The 22,390-nt window shown below is 51.1% G+C and overlaps 2 protein-coding genes across 2 annotated transcripts in view; both read right to left on the bottom strand.

Annotated features, from left to right (window-relative positions):
• RABGAP1 (RAB GTPase activating protein 1) overlaps positions 1 to 22,390 on the bottom strand; it is a 129,547-nt gene that overhangs the window by 56,673 nt on the left and 50,484 nt on the right. The window lies entirely within an intron of this gene.
• GPR21 (G protein-coupled receptor 21) lies at positions 4,019 to 8,791 on the bottom strand. The gene is made up of 2 exons (XM_073637754.1): positions 8,350 to 8,791; positions 4,019 to 7,902 (listed from the first exon to the last, which is right to left on the bottom strand). Exon 2 carries the CDS (start codon positions 7,812 to 7,814, stop codon positions 6,534 to 6,536), a length of 1,281 nt encoding a protein of 426 aa, XP_073493855.1. The 5' UTR covers positions 7,815 to 7,902; positions 8,350 to 8,791; the 3' UTR covers positions 4,019 to 6,533.

Raw genomic sequence — 22,390 nt, 5'->3', positions numbered from 1 at the left:
GCTGGGGTTTCATCCGAGACCCTGAGACCATCAGCGACGTGTTCGGGACGAGGAGGGATGTGGAGAGTCACCTGCCGGAAGGTCATCGAGGGCGGGACCTATTTCCAGGGGATGTGGTGTCTTACACCAGGCACCAAGGCGTGAAGGGATGGTACGCCCTCCACGTCCACAGAGTAGTAGAGGAGGAGGAACAGCACTACTCGGACTCTGAGTACCAAGAGGGCCCGGACGGGCCTGAAGATTATGAGGAGCAAAGAGCGGCTGGAGGGTATCGCTACCAGTAAACAGTAGCATACCAGTGTAAATAGTTACCCGTCTGGGTACAAAGGAACTGTTTGGGACTGTTTCCAGAATAAAGTGTGGTCCCCGTTGGGACTGATAAAGGACTGTGTGACTGTTGCCCTATCCCCTAAGTAACCTGGCTGAGGACTGAGAGCAGTCATCCCTCTTTCCTTTAACAGGCTGAGGACTGTGAGCAGCCATTCCCCCTTTTTCAACCGGCCGAGGACTGGGAACGGCCAATCCACTGTATATAGTTGCGCTTCTTAAAGCGCCCCTCACTGGTTTTATATAAAAACCGCAACGTCTACCTCAAGACAAGTTTACTGGACTGTTGCACCTTTAAGAAGAAAGAACATCTGGTCGCAAGTTGCACCGCGGCCAGGATACAAGAATATGCCGTATTTGAAAATGTTTTACATGAGAAAGTTTTATATGCTGCTAGGTGATAATGCAAATGTTTTATATGATAAAAGAGTTCCGGTAGTATTAACAATGACAAAGAAAAGTGTTTCCCATAAAGGGAATTGAACAATGTCGCCCGTTTCTGATGTATTGAAAAAGTTTTGCATGTCCTGTAATTAACTGTTTTTGCTCTTTTCCAGCCCGAGGACGTGCTGTGGTTTACCAGGGGGGAATGTAGCGCCCCGAGGGTTCGGCCGCTACAGGGGTATTGCACCTCAAACCAGAGGTGTGGTATTCCACTCCTGGGTAAGGATGGAGTATGGACCAGGGCTCAGTTAGCTGCATACAGCACACACACCCCATTTCCGAGGGACAGCACAACGGTGCACCCACTAGACAGAAGTGCAGGCACGACCGACTATGTCCCTGTCTGGAGTGGGGTGGAACACCCAGTGCTGTAGGGGCAGATAGGGGTTGGTTCCTGAGCGTAGGAAGGAGCCCATTGGTTGCTGGTCACCTGGGCTCATGTTTCTAGAGGGAGGTATAAAAGGTGGGCACCATCTTAGTTCTGGGTCAGTTCAAGCAGGAGGAGAAGAGAGAGGAGTTCGGCCAGAGAGGGCTGACAGGGAGCTGTGGCTCAGTCTGGGCCCAGCTCCATGAGGCAGGCCTGAGGAGAGGGCCAGGAACAGAAAGGAACAAGAACAGAAATGAACAGCAAAGAAAGAGAGGAAGAAACAGAAGGGCTCAGGAACAAGAAGGTGGAAGGGACCCTAAGAACCCACGAGAATCCAGGGTGCAGGGTCAGGCAGATTAAGGGTACCGGATCCCAAGTTGGCGGAGGAGAAACAACCCTCAGCCAAAGACTGGAGGTCGTGATCATTTATTGGTGCGACACCTCATCAAACCTGCTAGGAAGGCACCATATAGGACAGCGGAGGACGGGGCCCACGTTTAACCGCACAAGTCCGCGGCAGCTGGACAAAAGTGGGTCACTGGTGAGGCAGGCCAGAGAAAGGACAAAAGGGGGTCTTGAGCCATACTCCTGAGCTGCCTGGGAGTTGACCGAGCCCCTCACCTGGTGGACGCAGCACGGCTCGGGCAGTCATTCCCTGCAGAAGTGACTTGGATATTAACCGTGAGTAAAGACCCTGGACTGCAGTACGTTGTCTGTGTGCTTTTTCGCTCCTCCGGCATTACCGGTACTGGGACTCTCACCACCATCACTCCCACCATCCACTACACTGCCCTGGGGCCGCACTCTTCCCGTGGGGAGTCACACCATCCCAGCTGCACACATCATCGGCCCCAGCGGTCTGCCTTGCAGCGGCGGTTCCTAATGTCCGACTACGCCACCCGTGGATTGCGGTTATTATCTAAAACATCTAAAAGATTGCCACCGGTCTGACCACCCTGAGCCACGTGACCGGGTCGCCACTACTACCCCCATCGTCTCCCTATTGCCCGGTTCCGCGTGCCCCACGGCCCAGGGGGCGAGTCAGCGGCCCAGGGGGTGAGTCACAAGTGCCAGAAATCCCAGAGTGGGATCTGGAATATGCATGCTGGGATTATTATTTATTTATTTTTTTTACAAGCAGACTGTGAAAACAAAATGTTCAAGTGAACGACCACGCTGACTTGCATTGGTCATCACCCATTCAAATGAATGAATGGGGAGGTGGGGGAGGGGAACACAAAAACATGGAAAAAAAACAACAACACGCATAGCTCTTTTTTTTCCTGCCAACACTGGTTTCTGCTGCAGAAAACTCTCAGGCTATGTTCACATGTTGAGTTTTTGCAGCATTTTTTTTTTCTGCAGGCAAAATCGGCTCTCTTGGCAGTAAAACAAAAAAACGGCTTACAAAAAGTGGGTTTTGCTGGGTTTTTGCACTCTGCATTGCTTTCTATGGATTAATGCAATGAGGGGGGACAAAAAAAACACGTGCACGAGATTTTTGAAGCATCAGAGCTTTTACTAGTGCTGTAAGATGCAGCTTTTAATTTGCATAAAAAATGCAATCTGTGAACATAACCTTAAAGACAAGTGTACTCGTTTAGTGTATATGTATTTTTACTGGACTTCACTGGTTTCCTACATCTGTTCTCACGCTTTTAACCTCAGTCTAATTAAAGGAGTATTCCAATCTCTAAGATCCTGTCCCAATATGTAGTAGGTATAATAAGATTAATAAACACCTCCAATTAGAAATGTGGTATAGTTCTTCTGATAACCTATGTCGCTTACCCCATATGCAGGGCATTGCAGTAGTTTAGGTATCTATGGTTACAACCACTCTTATAGTGACAGTTGCTAGTTGTCATAACCATGGATACCCAAGCTACTGCACATGGGGTAAGGGACATAGTAAATCAGAAGAACTATACTACATTTCTAATTGGAGGTACTTGCTAATATTATTATTATAACTACATATTGGGACAGTATCTTGGATTCTTATAGATACGTTTCGCATGGATGTTGATACCTTTCTCTTTCTAAGCGCTAAATGTGAACAAAAAAGTGTAACGTGAACAGGAACAAACTATGTAATATAATCAGAACAGTAAAAAGTTGTAGACATAGTAAACCGGATAAATACTAATGTAACACTTGTCACAGGAGCTTCCCAAAAATAAAAAAGATTAACGTAAAACAAAAATACATTTGGTGCATGGGCTTCATGGGAAAATAATGTTTTTTTCTTATTATATTATAGCACATTTTGTCCCTGAGCGCATGGAGAATTAAATATATTGCATCATTTCCAACAACTATGACTAAAACAGAAAAAAAACAAGAAGCAAAAATAATCATGAGACTCCAGAAGGCTGGCTCTAAAGCCGGCTACGGACAAGACGAAGACGTGACACTGAGCATTCTGATATCAACTATCGTTTCCTGCCTACGGTAAGAATCGCCAGAAAGGTTACTCCAGACCCTGACTAGAGTAACATTTATGGCGAAAAAAACAAAAGCATGTGCCACATTCACCGAGTGGCAGGCGCCTCTTAATGAATGTGGCGAATCTTACTACTGCACGTTCCTCAGTAGGACTGCTGCAAGAAACGCCAGTCTTAATGAATCAGTGTTATATAGTTTAAATCATGAAAGACAGTTTTTTTTAGCGTAAATTGTGCCACAATTCTTGCTGCAGTTTCAATACAATCAGTGTTTTATCAGCAGGAGATTATCACTGCAGGACTAGGTGTCATGTGCCAGGCAGTCCAGCTAATCTGTTTAACCCCGCCCCCATCTCTGATTAGCAGATTCCGGTGTACACTGTCAGAAAGCTGCCAATCAGGGTTGTGGGCGGGGCTGTACACAGCTCAGCATTCTGAGCTCTGCTACATCTACTGCAGAGGAAATAGGGATTGTATCTAAACTGCCCTAAGCATGCAATGATACATCGCAGGAATCAGGCTCTCTGCCTCTACATCATGCTGTTCTCAGATTATATATCAAAAACCTGTTAACCAATTATTTTTAATCTACATTCTGTCAGCACTACAGGTGTGGGAACTTCCAATCCGTTCCTGCATTTATTCTGCCAATGCCTAAAGGCTGGACTGTATGAACTAATAACCTGCCTCCCTGTTAATCGTGTATGCAGCTGAACATACGGATAGACAAACACCAGCCATCTACTTTCTGTAATCCATCTTGGGGTCTCTGCTCCTGGAAATAGTCAGTGGATGGAAAGTTAGAGAGAAGGGAGACTCCTAGAGGACGGCACCTTGGGGGGGTAATTTTTCAGGAGAAAGACAATGATCTTTTTATAAAAGTGCTTGGCCTGAAAGCACAGCGACCATAGAAAAAGTCGAGTCCTAATAATAAAAGTTGAATGTTCAAGGTTTCAAAAACAAATGCCAATAACTTCCGAGACTTTCTATATATTTTTTTTGTTGCTTTTTATACAGATTTCAGTCTAAATACATTCATTTAGTAAGTGACATCACAGCTTTAACAGTTTTGCTGCCAGAAGAATTTAAAAAGGCAAAATTTTTGTAAGACAACTAAATCCAGGCTGAGAGCTTCCAGCTTGTGCCGCGCTCCTGCCCCCAACAAGCGATGGTCGGGAGGAGGTACAGCGACTGCGGATCAGTCACAGTGTATAATTAGTCTCATGTAAAGCATAGCCGGCGTCTAGCTACAATTAAGGCAGTACTAGATTATTCAAGGCCGTACTGCATAATTCATGAGACTTTAGCCCCCTAGCCCCTTAGAAAGCCTGACATGATGAAGAAGTCAAGCTCCATACTTATTAGGCAGTGATGCAATGTCATCGCTCCTTGCTAGCAGACTAAGACGTACAGCCCAAAAAATAGACTCTCCAAAAGTGTAGGTACCAGACTAACTTTAAAGGATGTGGAAGCCATCAGGAGATTTTTTTTTTATAAATGCATGCATTTTTTGGCATTGTGTTTCAATAAAAATGATGGACCATTTGGCTTCTACAGCCTCCATGTATCACAGTTCATAGCGGACTGCAGAAAGAGTTAACAGTAAACCCATCAGTCAGCTGCTTCCTTTTCCTTCTCCTAGATGGAGCTCACTGTTAAAAGATGACTTTTTTTCTATGTAAGTTGAGAGCAGCATGAGGTAGGGGCAGAGACCCCGATTCCAGTGATGTGTCACTTACTGGGCTAGGTGTTGCGGTTTAAAAAAAAAAATCAGTGCTTTATCAGCAGGAGATTATCACTACAGGACTAGGTGTCTGGTGCCTCCTAGTCCTCCTGCTCTGTGTAACCACGCCCACATCACAGGAAGCTGCCAATCAGTGGTGTGGGCGGGGTTATACTAAGCTCAGCATTCTGAGCACTGCTGGATCTACACCTCACAATATGGTGAATGTATCAAAATGACAGCATGCAGAGCAGCAAGTGACATATCACTGGAATCAGGGTCTCTGCCCCTACACATCATGCTGTTCTCAGATTACATAGTAAAAACTAGCTGACAGATTCCCTTTAACTCACTATGCACTCTACGTTCTAGGATACAAAAAAGCCTATAAAAGCAAAATAATCTAACATTATTAGCTGCAAAAATTAATTTAGAAAAATATGCATAAATTAAAGTTAAAAAAACAAAAAAAAATAAAAATCCCCAAAAGGTATCTAGATCCTTTAAAGGGTAGAAAACATCTGATCTGGCCGCCCTAACGTACAACTATTACAAACACTGTAAGCAAAACATTCTTAAATTACACTTAAAAAAAATTCCAGTGGTCAACAGTTTAAATATCAATAATATATTATCTTCTTCCACTTAGAAAAATATTGCATTACATTTCTGGAACCAAAAATTACCTATGCATGTATCAAAATAAAACGGCAAACATATTAAAACAGACAGGCTCCATGTGATGAGTTCCTAAGACCGGGGGGCTGCTGGATTAAAAGAGTTCCCCCGGCTCCATCGTGCCAACGATGGTCTAATCCAATGCTAGCTCCAGCCTGAGCAGAAACCCAAATATTTGGCTCCTGTGGTGGTGTGGCTTTATAGACCGTACACAGACCACCCGCAGGTAATGCTCCAACTCCATGGAGATGAATCTGAAGGCAAAGAATCTCCAACACTGTGGCCACAAAAATCCCAATCTGACTCCATCCAAGATGGATCTTAAGTGGGGAGCAAGTCATAAAGCCACAAAACGGAGGAGCCATGAGGCTCCAGGAAGGTTATGACCATTTATTGCAGCTATATATGTTGGGTCCACGATGGGACTAAAGCACTAAATATATTCTGGCATCACTGATGCGGTTCCAATGCTCCTGTTGGGAGGTCAATACTTTTTCTAATGCTAGGGTGTACTAACATTTTTTTTTTCTTCCATGTTTTCTATTATTTACGGATTGCAGTCAGTCGTGGGTCTCTTTGGGGCAGCACCGGTACCATCATGGCCATCTCCTCGCCTGGAACAAGAAGCACAAATGGCCCCAGAAAGCCTCTTGAGCCCTTTCTGGAAGACGCTGTTGGACATGCTGTAGATGACGCAGTTGCAGAAGCTGTTGCTGATGGCCAGCCAGGTGGTGAGGAAGGAGGCAGTCTGGTTGGCGTAGACCCTGGAGCTCTCCAGGAGGAAGTAGATGATGTAGGGCAACCACAGGATGTAGAAGACGCTGGTGATGCGGAAAAGGACGGTCGCGTAGCGCTTCTCCGGACTAGGCTGTCCCTGGGACGGTTCGGCGTCACTGGTGCTGAAGCGCACGCGCCTTTCATTTATCTCCTTGGTGTGTTGTTGGCAAATGCGGAATATATTGAAGTAGGTGAAACAAACAGTCGTAGCCGCCGGGGCGTATAGCATCACCACAATAAAAGAAGTGAAATAGGGATTGGTGTGCCACGAGTAGGCACAGGTCTGAAATACGTCTCCGTGATACCCTGGTTTTCCCCATCCTAAAAATGACGGCAGGAAGATAGCACACGAGTAGATCCAGAGCAAGAGGATGCAGAAGCGTAGCCGGCAGGCGGTGACCAGCGTGTTGTAGGTGAGTGGCTTGGTTATGGCGATGTAGCGGTCGATGCTGATGCAAGCCAGCGAGGTCATGGAGACGCTCTTCAGGACGGACACCACGTAACCGAACATCTTACATACGAGCTGTTCTGGGAGCAGGTCAGTGCGATGCAGCAACGTGAAGGACGGCACCAGGCAGCTGACTCCGACCAACAGGTCGGCGTAGGCCATGGTCTGGATGAAGTAACTGGTGGTGTGATGGTTCAGCAGGGGAGCGCAATGAAAGACGAAGATGACTATCAAATTGCCAGAGATGATGAGAACAGTCAGAAAGATGATAATCCCCACTTCCAGGAGGCAAACCGGAATGGATTCATGAGATCCCACACCCAAAAGGCAAAATGGACCGCCACTGCCACCGCCGCCGCTGCTGCTGTTAGTTCCTTCAAAGGAAGAGTTCATTTTTAGATCTCCGAAGACATCAGAATCATGCCTGCGTCTCTGCCGTCCTCCACCAAAAGCCACCGTGTCTCTGGCTAGCACTCCAGCCGGGCTGTGTCTGCAATGGGGGCTAACTTCAGTGAAGAACAGAGCTGTGCCAATTCTCTGCCATGTTCGAAAGAGAGGAGGAAAAGCTCGGGAGAGAAGCTGAGGACACAAAGGTGCAGTCATCAGGAAGCTGGGGTCATGTGGGACCTCTGTCCTCTACCCGAGGCAATCCCACTCCATCATTACGCTTCCACACAAGACATCGGAGCAGCTGAGAGGAGAGAATGTGACAGCGTTTGTACAGTATCCAGCCCATCACTGCATCGCTTACACTTCCTAAGCCTCACAGAAACCCAATCTAACCTGTCCTCTGCATGCACCGAGAGCCATACTTCATCCAGCTGACAATTAGCTGCAGATATACGAGTGCATTAGGATATAAGACTATTGGACTGCCGGGTAATCTTAGCATGCGGTCTGCATTCCCCCAGTGACATCTAGGAGCCCTGCATCTGCAGCCCTGCGCAGGTATCACCGCAGCCCTCTTCTAGGACACAGAATAAAGGACACAAGCTACCAGTGCGAATACTGCCCCAAAACCTTCTCTCCTAACTCCTGCATGCAGTCCTGGGCTGCTACGTGTAAATTATCTAATAACCTGACCGCTATTCTTAACACTGGAGCAATAAAAGCTAGGATCATCCCATACATGATTTACCTGGTAATGCACATAGGTCCCGAGCTCTGGAGAAGTCCCACAGGAGGACTGCAGCTCACTTTGCTGCAGAATGGAGAGAATGTCTTTGTGAGTGTGGTCCTCTGCAAACCCTCCTCTCCTCCTCCCTCTCATGCACTGCCAAGATCAGCCAGGATCCCAGACTGCACTACAGTGCCCAGACACCGGGACTGCAGGCGCACGGCAAGCACATTCGCAGCTGGTCCTCGGCGTATACGGCCCAGATATGCAGAGCAATATCAGATATATACACTCCTGAGCAGACCGCAGGGATCTGACAAGGCTGATTGTGCTCAGAATAGATGAGAGACTCTTAAAAGGTCTTTGCAGAAGGCAGAGCCGAAGCTTCGACATACAGGATATTTACTACTCAGCAAGATACAGCGGGGATACAATCCGGCCATCACAACTAACCCGAATGGAAAGTAGCATCACATCCATCAAGGAGGAAATGTCAGCTCTACAGCCTCAGTACATGCGCTGACGATACAGTTAAAGGGGTATTCCCATTTCCAGGGTAGGTGTAATAACAATGTGAGCAAATACCTCCAATTAGAAATGTAGTATAGTTCTTCTGATTCGCTATGTCACTTACCCCATGTGCAGGGCATTGCAGTAGCTTAGGTATCTATGGTTGCAACCACTCATATAGTGACAGCTGTTATTAGTGGTCGTAACCATGGATACCTGAGCTACTGCAATGCCCTGCACATGGGGTAAGTGACATGGCAAATCAGAAGAACTATACTACATTTCTAATTGGAGGCATTTACTAATATTATTATTATTATTACATCTACTACATATTGAGATGGGGTATACCCATCTCCAAGATCTAACCTCAATATATAGTAGGTGTAATAATAATATTAATAAACACCTCCAATTAGAAATGTGGTATATTTCTTCTGATTATACTATTACATAGCTTGTTCCTGTTCATGTTACATTTTTCTGTTCACATTTAGCGTGTAAGAAGAGAAAGGTATCAACATTCATGAGAAACACATCTATAGGACTTAAAGGGGTATTCCCATCTCCAAGATACTATCCCAATATGTAGTAGGTATAATAAGAATATTAGCAAATACCACCATTTAGAAATGTAGTATAGTTCTTCTGATTCGCTATTTCGCTTACCCCATGCGCAGGGCATTGCAGTAGCTTAGGTATACGCGGTTACGACCTCAAACAACTAACTGCCACTATATGAGTGGTCATAACCATAGATACCTAAGGTACTGCAATGCCCTGCACATGGGGTAAGTGACATAGCAAATCAGAAGAACTATACTAAATTTCTAACTGGAGGTATTTGCTGATATTATTATTATTACACCTACTACATATTGAGATAGGATCTTGGAGATGGGAATACCCCTTTAATGAAGGAAAACATTAATTCTTCTCACCAAACCTCATCAAAATCCTGGGAATTCTAAATATCATTCTGTGTTAATATCTATACACACACACGTAGGTTAAAAATACATAAGTAAATGATTAATACGCACCAGTGAAATTGCAGCACCAAGTAGGGAAAGTCATCAAATTATGAAAATCACGATGCGAAAATAAAAAAATGCAAACAAAATTTCAAAAACACCATCTTGATTTATTCAGTATCAAGTACGAGGAGTACCACATGTAGAAGTCCCGCATTTACAGCCTTCACTGCTACCATTGAGGTTATTAATGGTTGTCTGAAGGATGTTCTGCCACATCAAGTGCTCTTAAGCACAAAATCATCAAGAGCCGCTGCTGGCAGCTTCCTTTACAATTGCCGAAAAATGACGTCCCAGATAAGCACGATGGGAGAGGAGTCCGGAGATGCTGCAGGTCACGGTAGCAGGTTTAGGCTATTAAACCACTTTTGTTAGTATGGAGACCACGTTGCTAATGGCATGAAGAGGCCATCATGATGGAACATGAAGGTGTCCCTGGAGTTTATTACAACACATCAGGCCGCATGTTGCTTGTGTGACTGTGAGCGACCAGCATGGCCTAAACGTGTAATGGAAAAAAAGGTTCCCCGATCTGACAATCAGTACATTTGCACAATCCCAGGGATTTTGTTGTATTATAGTCAGGTATATGAGTAACCAATTACACCAAACAGGTGACCATGATCACCAATATCATATTTAGTTGAAATATCAAGTGAACCCGCTGTATAGGAAGCTTAAAACTAAGTAAGGAACAGCCAAACTAGGCTACAAAGGTGAGGTTGCGGAAGACAATTTCACATCTCAGGTCACACACTATGCAAAACTGGGTGCGGCAACAAGACAAAAAGGTAGTTATACTGCATCAGGAAGGTGTCTCCCAGGCAAAGGTTTCAAAGGAGACTGGGGTTTCAAGATGTGCTCTTGAAGCTCTTAAAACACAAAGAAACAGGCAACAATGGTCGGCCAAGGAAACTTGGTGCAGTAGATGAAAGACACATCATGCTTACTTCCCTGAAAAATGGGAAGATGTCCAGCAGTGCCATCAGCTCAGAACTGGCAGCAATCAGTGGGACCCAGCTACACCCATCTACTTTTCTAAAAAGTCTGATCAGAAAGTGGTCTTCAAGGGAAAAAAAAACGCAGGACACGGGGGCTTCTGATAATGACAGCCTAAAGAAAGGACTGCAGAAGACACCAATTTGGTCATGAAACATGTAGCCTTAATTTCTTCCCAATAAAGGAACCTTGACTACATCTTCTATCCTTTGGACAGTCAATATTAGCAGCACCCTTGTGCTGAGTTTTCTTCTAAATTGTAGTGCATCTTGCAGTGAGGCTTGTCCACCATCGCTCAGGAAAGGAGCAGCAGCGGACAGACCACAATTTATCAGGGTTGTGTCTGTAATTGCACAACCCCAGAAAGTGAGTGTATCACACACTAATCTACCTATACCCTCACTTTATACTGGATTCATTTTTAGGAAGACAAGTTTGTTCACCAAACAGCAGGAGAACAGTACAATAATGAGTATCTGCAGGCAGCAGTGAAGCATAGTGGAGGATCCTTGCAAGAACAGGGGATGCATTTCAGCTAATGAAGTTGAGGGTTTGGTCAGTATGAATCCTGAAAAATACAGGCAGATAATTATCCATCATGCAATACCATCAGGTATGATTGATTACATCGGACTGGATCTAAAATTATTCCGCAGCAGGACAAACATACAGCCGATGTTAAAGGGAATTTGTCGAACAGGTTTTTTCCACCTAATCTGAGAGCAATAAAGAGATAACCAAGTAAGCATTTGTTATGCGTTCACCAATATTATGAACCTAAAAAATTACACAATCATACATATAGTAAAATATATCAAATTCTAATCATATTAAAAATTGTTTAAAATATAAAAATTAAGGAAAAAAGTGCCCAACAAATGGCACCCAGGGCTCAGAAGTACAGAATTCAAGACAAGCTCATATGTCGGGTCATAATACTAAATTAAGATTCACCAATATACCAGATAGTGCGTTATTGTAAATCAATCAAAATAAAGTGCAATGTGCTATATCAGTAAATCTACAATAGGTAGGTTAATCAGTAGATAAGGTGTGCATCACCCAGGAAGTACATGTCCATAGTATCACAGATCAGTACATAAAGTATACCAAATAGGCAGAGCAAAAAGATACCAATACTGACCCCAGGGCTCCACCACTCATCTGACGCGCGTATCCTCGTCAAAGCAACACTGCGAAACGTGCGTCGGATGAGTAATGGTGCCCTGGGGTCAGTATTGGTATCTTTTGACATGTTTCCATGTTGTATTATGTGTATTATACACCAGATACACTATCTGGTATATTGGGGAGTCTTAATTTAGAATCATGACCCGACATATGAGCTTGTCTTTAATTCTGTACTTCTGAATCCTGGGTGCCATTTGTTGGGAACTTTTTTACTTAATCTTTATATTTTAAACAATTTTTAATATGATGAATGACATTTGATATAATTTTACTATATTTAGGATTATGTGTAATTTTTTAGGTCTAATCTGAGTGCAGCATGATGTAGGGGCAGAGACCCCGATTCCAGTGATGGGTCACTTACTGGGCTGCTTGCTGTAGTTTTTGTAAGACCACTGTTTTATCAGCAGGAGATTATCATTAGAGGCCTAGCAAATCTGCTACCAGGAAGTCCAGCCATATTCATAAGCTCCGAATAACCCCACCACTGATTGGCAGCTTTCTGCCTATGCAAAGAGCACACTGTAAGCTGCCATTCAGTGGTGTGGGCGGGGTTATATAGAACTCAGCATTCAGAGAGCTGCTAGATCTGCAGCAGAGAATAGTGATTTTATCAAAACTGCACCAAGCAGCCCAGTAAGTGACATATCACTGGAATCAGGGTATCTGTCCCTACATCATGCTGCTCTCAGATTAAGTAGCAAAAAGCTGGTGACAGATTCTCTTTCAAAACTATCATGGGTAAAAAGAAAATGAAATCAATCTCAATCTCTCTCTCTATCTCTCTATCTATATATAATCGTCTTATCCTGTCTGTCTTGGAAATCCCGCGTCACTCATTGGTCCAGCAGCGGCCAATCAGCACCGCGGGATTTCTGAAAAAAGATGGCGGCCGTTAGCTGGCTCATCTGCGGGACGGAGCTCAGCGGCGATGCAGCTGGGAGATGACCGGCGCGAGGCGCTCATCTACCGACCGCCGCCGATGCGGACCTCCATGCGGCTAGGGTGTCAAGGGAGGACCGGGGAGCGGCGCTGCGGGTCGGGATACTTCTGCTGCGAGCAGTCGCTCATGTCCCGGCTTCTGGCAGCGGAAGTAGCCGCACAGGCAGCGGCGCTGACATCCATGTGGCTACGGTGTGAAGGGAGGAACGGGGGAGCGGCGCTGCGGGTCAGGATACTTCTGCTGCGAGCAGTCGCTCATGTCCCGGCTTCTGGCAACGGAAGTAGCCGCACAGGCAGCGGCGCTGACATCCATGTGGCTACGGTGTCAAGGGAGGAACGGGGGAGCGGCGCTGCGGGTCGGGATACTTCTGCTGCGAGCAGTCGCTCATGTCCCGGCTTCTCGCAGCGGAAGTAGCAGTACAGGCAGCGCCGCTCCCCGGTCATCACCAATACGATTCGCTGATTGGTCGCGGTCTCCGCACCCGACCAATCAGTGATCTTGCCGCAAAAGTTAAACACCGCTGTGCTGATTGGTCGCGGCCGCTGCCAGTGACCAATCACCGATTTGGGCGCCACATTTAAATTGCGGCCGCGACCAATCAGCGATTTTGGCGCCACATTTAAACACTGCTGTGCTGATTGGTCGCGGACGCCAGCTGCGACCAATCAGCGATTTTGGCGCAAAATTTAAACAACGCTCTGCTGATTGGTCACGGATGACAGCCAACCGCGACCAATCAGCGAGATTGGTGCCAAATTTAAACAACGCTCTGCTGATTGCGCCCGGTCGGCCACATACATATTCTAGAATACCAGATGCGTTAGAATCGGGCCACCATCTAGTTTGATGATAATTATGAAGTCGTCTTGCAAGGATAATTCATCCATTTACATCGCTGCCACTAGGAGCTTGCAATCATGTTTCACACAAAGGATCTGTGTTATCTGGAGCCACTTACTGTGCCACTATACTATGAACTGTGAAAGGAAATCAGAACATACGAGGAAACCCATGTAAGCACAGAAAACAAGGACATATTTTGGGAGTGCTGGAGACCAGGTGAGTGCAGTACTCGGCCATCCCTGACGGTCCCATTAGAATCAATGGAGAGGCAGTGCGCATAATCACCCCTCTTCAGAGCCCCGATCTCTGGATCAGGGTGGGTCCCAGCGATTGTGTTGGAGGATAACTTCCCATCGATAGGGAATAAATTCCAAACTGGAAAATACCCCTTTTAAATAGGGAATCGGGTTTAGGAGGGTTGATCCTACATCCAGTCTATATGGACATGGAGTTTGTAGCAAGTGGAGTTAAATCATATTGAGATATCTGCAATCCGATATATTCCAGAGAAATCCATAATTTACATAAAATGAGCTGTTAAGATCTATGGGCCAGACATAGATCTCCCTGAGAATCTGCCTCCAGAGCTCATTTTATATGAAAAGGAGGCGTTACCAGTGTGAGACATGTAATGACTGACAGTCTGCTCTCCTGATCTCACACTGGTAACTCCTCCTTTCATATAAAATAAGCCCTGAAGGCAGAGTCTCAGAGAGATCTATGTCCGGCCCATAGATCTTAACAGCTCACTTGTATATTAAGAAAAATGTGGATTTCTCTGGAATAATACATCAGATTGCAGATATCAAGGTATCATTTTATTCAGCTTCCTATGACCTATATGCCCACATAGATGGGTTAGGAGGGACAATCCTACTGACAGATCCCCTTTAAATCTGCCTTTGGTGCACAAACCAAACTAATATGTCAGGGAGAATAGTCGTGCCAAGTGATCTATTACAGGACAATGAGATCACTTTTACAGAGATTTGGGTAGTTCTTGACTTATTTCGTATACCCTATGGCTCATTTCCTAGTGAACCTAAGAGACTGGACTCTACATTTCTGAAGATTGGACAAGTGAAGAAAAGGGAAGATGAAAATACAACTTCGCTACATTTTCATTTAAAAAGGAACCAGTCACATCCAGAAATGCCATTTACTGTAAGTATGGTGTTAATAGTGTTAATGCAGGTAAATAGTATGGAGGCGGCTTACTGGAGCAGCAGCTACAAGGAGAAAATGAAGTTTTATCCTCCCTGCAGCCACTTGCTTCCAGTAATTGGAGCACTACTGGGATTGGCTGCAGTCACTGCTCACTATACAGTGAGCGTGCGGAAATCACTTTGACAGCTAGCTGTGCACACACACGCTGCTTTAGACTTCATTTTCTGCCTGCAACAGCTGCTCCAGTAAACCAGCTACACAGGGTATATCACCATTTACCTGCAGATTTAGCTCCATTTAAACTTGCAACTGATGTCCAATTTTCCCAAATCAATATGCAAACTATTCTAGAATAAATGCTGACATTACCCTGGCCCTGATATATAGATATAAAAATGTTTGACCCCCTTCCATATGCATCAGAGAGGGACGTAGAAGACGGCTGAAGCATATTCAATGACAGCACGAGTGAGGCCCAGACAAGCAAGCCTTTCATTTAAAGATCCATGCATTAATATTTCAGTGCCCTATAACTAAAGCTTTGCCACAGCAGGACGGCAGCCAGCAGGCATCAGAGCTCCGGCCACCCTGGAGGCCAGAAACACCTCCGACCCAATACTTCACCTGCTCCAAATAGAACAGAAATTTGCAGGATTCAAGACTCATCGAAGGAGTTAAATTAATTCACATTTTACAAACGTTAAACTTTTCTGAAGTGATGCATCCAATAACCAAAAAATGATAAAAGCCCCATCAACACCCCATTTATTAGATTTCAAGTAAGCAATGATGTGTAGAAGAGGGCCCGTCACATCGGAGCTAAAGGGATTCTTAAAAGTCGACAGAGGCGAGGGCGGGCGGGAGTCGACAGAGGCAAGGGCGGGCGGGAGTCGACAGAGGCAAGGGCGGGCGGGAGGGAGGGAGTCGACAGAGGCGAGGGCGGGCGGGAGGGAGGGAGTCGACAGAGGCGAGGGCGGGCGGGAGGGAGTCGACAGAGGCGAGGGCGGGCGGGAGTCGACAGAGGCGAGGGCGGGCGGGAGGGAGTCGACAGAGGCGAGGGCGGGCGGGAGGGAGGGAGTCGACAGAGGCGAGGGCGGGCGGGAGGGAGGGAGTCGACAGAGGCGAGGGCGGGCGGGAGGGAGGGAGTCGACAGAGGCGAGGGCGGGCGGGAGGGAGGGAGTCGACAGAGGCGAGGGCGGGCGGGAGGGAGGGAGTCGACAGAGGCGAGGGCGGGCGGGAGGGAGGGAGTCGACAGAGGCGAGGGCGGGCGGGAGGGAGGGAGTCGACAGAGGCGAGGGCGGGCGGGAGGGAGGGAGTCGACAGAGGCGAGGGCGGGCGGGAGGGAGGGAGTCGACAGAGGCGAGGGCGGGAGGGAGGGAGTCGACAGAGGAGGCGAGGGCGGGCGGGAGGGAGGGAGTCGACAGAGGAGGCGAGGGCGGGCGGGAGGGAGGGAGTCGACAGAGGAGGCGAGGGCGGGCGGGAGGGAGTCGACAGAGGCGAGGGCGGGCGGGAGGGAGGGAGTCGACAGAGGAGGCGAGGGCGGGCGGGCGGGAGGGAGTCGACAGAGGCGAGGGCGGGCGGGAGGGAGTCGACAGAGGCGAGGGCGGGCGGGAGGGAGTCGACAGAGGCGAGGGCGGGCGGGAGGGAGTCGACAGAGGCGAGGGCGGGCGGGAGGGAGTCGACAGAGGCGAGGGCGGGCGGGAGGGAGTCGACAGAGGCGAGGGCGGGCGGGAGGGAGTCGACAGAGGCGAGGGCGGGCGGGAGGGAGTCGACAGAGGCGAGGGCGGGCGGGAGGGAGTCGACAGAGGCGAGGGCGGGCGGGAGGGAGTCGACAGAGGCGAGGGCGGGCGGGAGGGAGTCGACAGAGGCGAGGGCGGGCGGGAGGGAGTCGACAGAGGCGAGGGCGGGCGGGAGGGAGTCGACAGAGGCGAGGGCGGGCGGGAGGGAGTCGACAGAGGCGAGGGCGGGCGGGAGGGAGTCGACAGAGGCGAGGGCGGGCGGGAGGGAGTCGACAGAGGCGAGGGCGGGCGGGAGGGAGTCGACAGAGGCGAGGGCGGGCGGGAGGGAGTCGACAGAGGCGAGGGCGGGCGGGAGGGAGTCGACAGAGGCGAGGGCGGGCGGGAGGGAGTCGACAGAGGCGAGGGCGGGCGGGAGGGAGTCGACAGAGGCGAGGGCGGGCGGGAGGGAGGGAGTCGACAGAGGCGAGGGCGGGCGGGAGGGAGGGAGTCGACAGAGGCGAGGGCGGGCGGGAGGGAGGGAGTCGACAGAGGCGAGGGCGGGCGGGAGGGAGGGAGTCGACAGAGGCGAGGGCGGGCGGGAGGGAGGGAGTCGACAGAGGCGAGGGCGGGCGGGAGGGAGGGAGTCGACAGAGGCGAGGGCGGGCGGGAGGGAGGGAGTCGACAGAGGCGAGGGCGGGCGGGAGGGAGGGAGTCGACAGAGGCGAGGGCGGGCGGGAGGGAGGGAGTCGACAGAGGCGAGGGCGGGCGGGAGGGAGGGAGTCGACAGAGGCGAGGGCGGGCGGGAGGGAGGGAGTCGACAGAGGAGGCGAGGGCGGGCGGGAGGGAGGGAGTCGACAGAGGAGGCGAGGGCGGGCGGGAGGGAGTCGACAGAGGAGGCGAGGGCGGGCGGGAGGGAGTCGACAGAGGCGAGGGCGGGCGGGAGGGAGGGAGTCGACAGAGGCGAGGGCGGGCGGGAGGGAGGGAGTCGACAGAGGCGAGGGCGGGCGGGAGGGAGGGAGTCGACAGAGGCGAGGGCGGGTGGGAGGGAGGGAGTCGACAGAGGCGAGGGCGGGCGGGAGGGAGGGAGTCGACAGAGGAGGCGAGGGCGGGAGTCGACAGAGGAGGCGAGGGCGGGAGTCGACAGAGGAGGCGAGGGCGGGCGGGAGGGAGTCGACAGAGGAGGCGAGGGCGGGCGGGAGGGAGTCGACAGAGGAGGCGAGGGCGGGCGGGAGGGAGTCGACAGAGGAGGCGAGGGCGGGCGGGAGGGAGTCGACAGAGGAGGCGAGGGCGGGCGGGAGGGAGTCGACAGAGGCGAGGGCGGGCGGGAGGGAGTCGACAGAGGCGAGGGCGGGCGGGAGGGAGTCGACAGAGGCGAGGGCGGGCGGGAGGGAGTCGACAGAGGCGAGGGCGGGCGGGAGGGAGGGAGTCGACAGAGGCGAGGGCGGGCGGGAGGGAGGGAGTCGACAGAGGCGAGGGCGGGCGGGAGGGAGGGAGTCGACAGAGGCGAGGGCGGGCGGGAGGGAGGGAGTCGACAGAGGCGAGGGCGGGCGGGAGGGAGGGAGTCGACAGAGGCGAGGGCGGGCGGGAGGGAGGGAGTCGACAGAGGCGAGGGCGGGCGGGAGGGAGGGAGTCGACAGAGGCGAGGGCGGGCGGGAGGGAGTCGACAGAGGCGAGGGCGGGCGGGAGGGAGTCGACAGAGGCGAGGGCGGGCGGGAGGGAGTCGACAGAGGCGAGGGCGGGCGGGAGGGAGTCGACAGAGGCGAGGGCGGGCGGGCGGGAGGGAGTCGACAGAGGCGAGGGCGGGCGGGCGGGAGGGAGTCGACAGAGGCGAGGGCGGGCGGGAGGGAGGGAGTCGACAGAGGCGAGGGCGGGCGGGAGGGAGGGAGTCGACAGAGGCGAGGGCGGGCGGGAGGGAGTCGACAGAGGCGAGGGCGGGCGGGAGGGAGGGAGTCGACAGAGGCGAGGGCGGGCGGGAGGGAGGGAGTCGACAGAGGCGAGGGCGGGCGGGAGGGAGTCGACAGAGGAGGCGAGGGCGGGCGGGAGGGAGTCGACAGAGGAGGCGAGGGCGGGCGGGAGGGAGGGAGTCGACAGAGGAGGCGAGGGCGGGCGGGAGGGAGTCGACAGAGGAGGCGAGGGCGGGAGGGAGTCGACAGAGGCGAGGGCGGGCGGGAGGGAGGGAGTCGACAGAGGCGAGGGCGGGCGGGAGGGAGGGAGTCGACAGAGGAGGCGAGGGCGGGAGGGAGGGAGTCGACAGAGGAGGCGAGGGCGGGCGGGAGGGAGGGAGTCGACAGAGGAGGCGAGGGCGGGAGGGAGGGAGTCGACAGAGGAGGCGAGGGCGGGCGGGAGGGAGTCGACAGAGGCGAGGGCGGGCGGGAGGGAGGGAGTCGACAGAGGCGAGGGCGGGCGGGAGGGAGGGAGTCGACAGAGGCGAGGGCGGGCGGGAGGGAGGGAGTCGACAGAGGCGAGGGCGGGCGGGAGGGAGGGAGTCGACAGAGGCGAGGGCGGGCGGGAGGGAGGGAGTCGACAGAGGCGAGGGCGGGCGGGAGGGAGTCGACAGAGGCGAGGGCGGGCGGGAGGGAGGGAGTCGACAGAGGAGAGGGCGGGCGGGAGGGAGGGAGTCGACAGAGGCGAGGGCGGGCGGGAGGGAGGGAGTCGACAGAGGCGAGGGCGGGCGGGAGGGAGTCGACAGAGGCGAGGGCGGGCGGGAGGGAGGGAGTCGACAGAGGCGAGGGCGGGCGGGAGGGAGGGAGTCGACAGAGGCGAGGGCGGGCGGGAGGGAGGGAGTCGACAGAGGCGAGGGCGGGCGGGAGGGAGTCGACAGAGGAGGCGAGGGCGGGCGGGAGGGAGGGAGTCGACAGAGGAGGCGAGGGCGGGCGGGAGGGAGGGAGTCGACAGAGGAGGCGAGGGCGGGCGGGAGGGAGTCGACAGAGGAGGCGAGGGCGGGAGGGAGTCGACAGAGGAGGCGAGGGCGGGAGGGAGTCGACAGAGGAGGCGAGGGCGGGAGGGAGTCGACAGAGGAGGCGAGGGCGGGAGGGAGTCGACAGAGGCGAGGGCGGGCGGGAGGGAGGGAGTCAACAGAGGCGAGGGCGGGCGGGAGGGAGGGAGTCGACAGAGGAGGCGAGGGCGGGCGGGAGGGAGGGAGTCGACAGAGGCGAGGGCGGGCGGGAGGGAGGGAGTCGACAGAGGCGAGGGCGGGCGGGAGGGAGTCGACAGAGGCGAGGGCGGGCGGGAGGGAGGGAGTCGACAGAGGCGAGGGCGGGCGGGAGGGAGTCGACAGAGGCGAGGGCGGGCGGGAGGGAGTCGACAGAGGCGAGGGCGGGCGGGAGGGAGTCGACAGAGGCGAGGGCGGGCGGGAGTCGACAGAGGCGAGGGCGGGCGGGAGGGAGGGAGTTGACAGAGGCGAGGGCGGGCGGGCGGGAGTCGACAGAGGCGAGGGCGGGCGGGAGGGAGTCGACAGAGGCGAGGGCGGGCGGGAGGGAGTCGACAGAGGCGAGGGCGGGCGGGAGGGAGTCGACAGAGGCGAGGGCGGGAGGAGGGCATCAACAAAGGCAAGGGCAGGGGGCAGGGAGTTGACAGAGGCAAGGGTGGGGGGTTTTCCACAGAGGCTTAGAATTATAAAATAAAGATTAAGATAAGGCCAAACTCTTTTCCCTTAATGCACCAGGACCTGTGAATACATTAAGACCTATTTGGTGCTGTCTTCAATCAAGATCTGTTTGAGAAAATGTACAGCACTTTTGGATCCAAGGTGCACAAGTAGGATCCTAATCCGTAGTTTAAATTGCAAAAGACAGTGGGCACTCATGAAATGTGTTCAGAATTAATTTATTGAGGAAAATCCAGAAAATAATGAGACGTTTCGGTCAAAACAAGACCTTCATGAGTCCTCTGGATAGTGAATTGCTCATTACAACAGCGCTGGGTGCATGTCTGCGGTATCCACTGCTCAGATAGGAAGCACCATGCACACAGCGCTGTTGTAATGAGCAATTCACTATCCAGAGGACTCATGAAGGTCTTGTTTTGACCGAAACATGTCTTATTATTTTCTAGATTTTCTACAATAAAATTTATTCATTCAATTAAGATCTGACACAATTCATCAGTACATAACTCTAGCACAGTGTTGTCACAGCTAAAGCAATTCAGGCACTTACCAACATGTTGGGAGAAGATGATGGATGAGATGTTAACTTTAAAAAACACCAACTTTTTTTCTGATCTACCAGAAACTGCAACGGGATTTGTACTTGTTTCTTTAAGTCTCCTCCTTAAGTCTGCATTATGGCTGGCTAAGCATCGGGCCGAGAATCACACTGTGTAATGGGACGTACAATCACACAACGCTTCCCACTGCTCTCAGTACACAGCAGCCGTCCCATCGGCAGGGAACAGCTCGTCCTTCCTCTGGTTGCAGTCAGTACGATATGTGTCGGTCTACATGGCTGAATCTTACACGGCCTCTGGGCTGTGACACCTCAGGACCCTCCAGTGGCTGCGATGTAATTATAGCATGTAATCAGGGGGGCACCGGGTCTGCCGGCGTACAATTATATGTACAGTCACATGGACACCTTTCACAGGAGGACTGACAGGCTGCAGGGTGGCCGATGGTTAGGGGAGAGAGGGGCGACAGTCTCCTGCCTAAACGCCCAATTAACTATTAACCTTGCTCTGCTCTTGTAGCAGAATATCGCAGAGCATTACAAAGAAACCCTAAGTAAGCTGCAATGGTGCGTGCAGAACAGGAGCGATCAGCCTTGTACAACGCACAACTACAGATTTTACAAATATTATAACCTTTACCACAAAATGGCTTTTTTTTTTCTTCTTCTTTCAAAGAAAATACAAAATAATAACCCTGTATAATATTACATGGCGGTAAGCGATCTACTAATTAAAAATTGGTAATAATCTGAAAAATCATAGTGGTGCTGTAGATTTTAAAAACGTGTGTTTTAGAAAAGGTTTTATTACATATATAAACGAGGGGTGTTCGGTGCAGCCTTGATGTCCCCTCCATTACCATCCTTGTACCAATGATTGTGCACTGGGCTGCGCTCGTCTCCGCGGGGCTGCACACGTGTCCGTGTATTTTTTCGAACACTTTTTCAACATTATTATAAATAAACACTCTATAATTGATACAATTGCTTCTGCGATAGACCCAAGAATATATATAAGACCCCAAGTATCCTATTTAAAATTGGTATAAGAGTGGACAACCTGTGTCCAAGATACGGGAAAACGACGCTCACTTAATGCACATGATGTGGGAGTGTGTAAACATTGGGTACTATTGGAAGGGGGTAGTTGACTTAAAGAGGTTCTCCACTACTATTAATGCCCCCATCGATTTGAACTGGGGAAACAAATGTTTTTGTAATTACCTTGTGTTGTCATTCTTGCCTGTGAGCAGCGCTATCGCTGATCGCTCACAGGCATTGCTTGACCCCCGGCTGGAGCTGGCGCAAACATCCGCTGATGTCACGTCAAGTTCCGGCTGCAGCCGGGTGTGACCCAGTGACGCGCGCCCCCTGATTGATGGGCTGTGGATGGGGTTTCACTGCACGTCACAGCTCAGCATCCACTACACGTTTTTTCCCCAACTAAAGCAGAGGAAAGAGGGAAAATGCGCGGTGGATGCTGGGCCGTGA

This window comes from Phyllobates terribilis, unplaced genomic scaffold, assembly GCF_046119375.1.
Source record: "Phyllobates terribilis strain yellow unplaced genomic scaffold, ASM4611937v1 Scaffold_7__3_contigs__length_470593459, whole genome shotgun sequence".
In the NCBI taxonomy this organism is placed as follows: domain Eukaryota; kingdom Metazoa; phylum Chordata; class Amphibia; order Anura; family Dendrobatidae; genus Phyllobates; species Phyllobates terribilis.
The sequence above is the reverse complement of the archived record's forward strand: the minus strand, read 5'-3'. Positions and strand labels throughout refer to the sequence as shown.

What these genes read in the sequence shown, in the direction of transcription:
- GPR21 (XM_073637754.1), bottom strand. Translation starts at nt 7,814, where the DNA reads ATGACTGCACCTTTGTGTCCTCAGCTTCTCTCCCGAGCTTTTCCTCCT.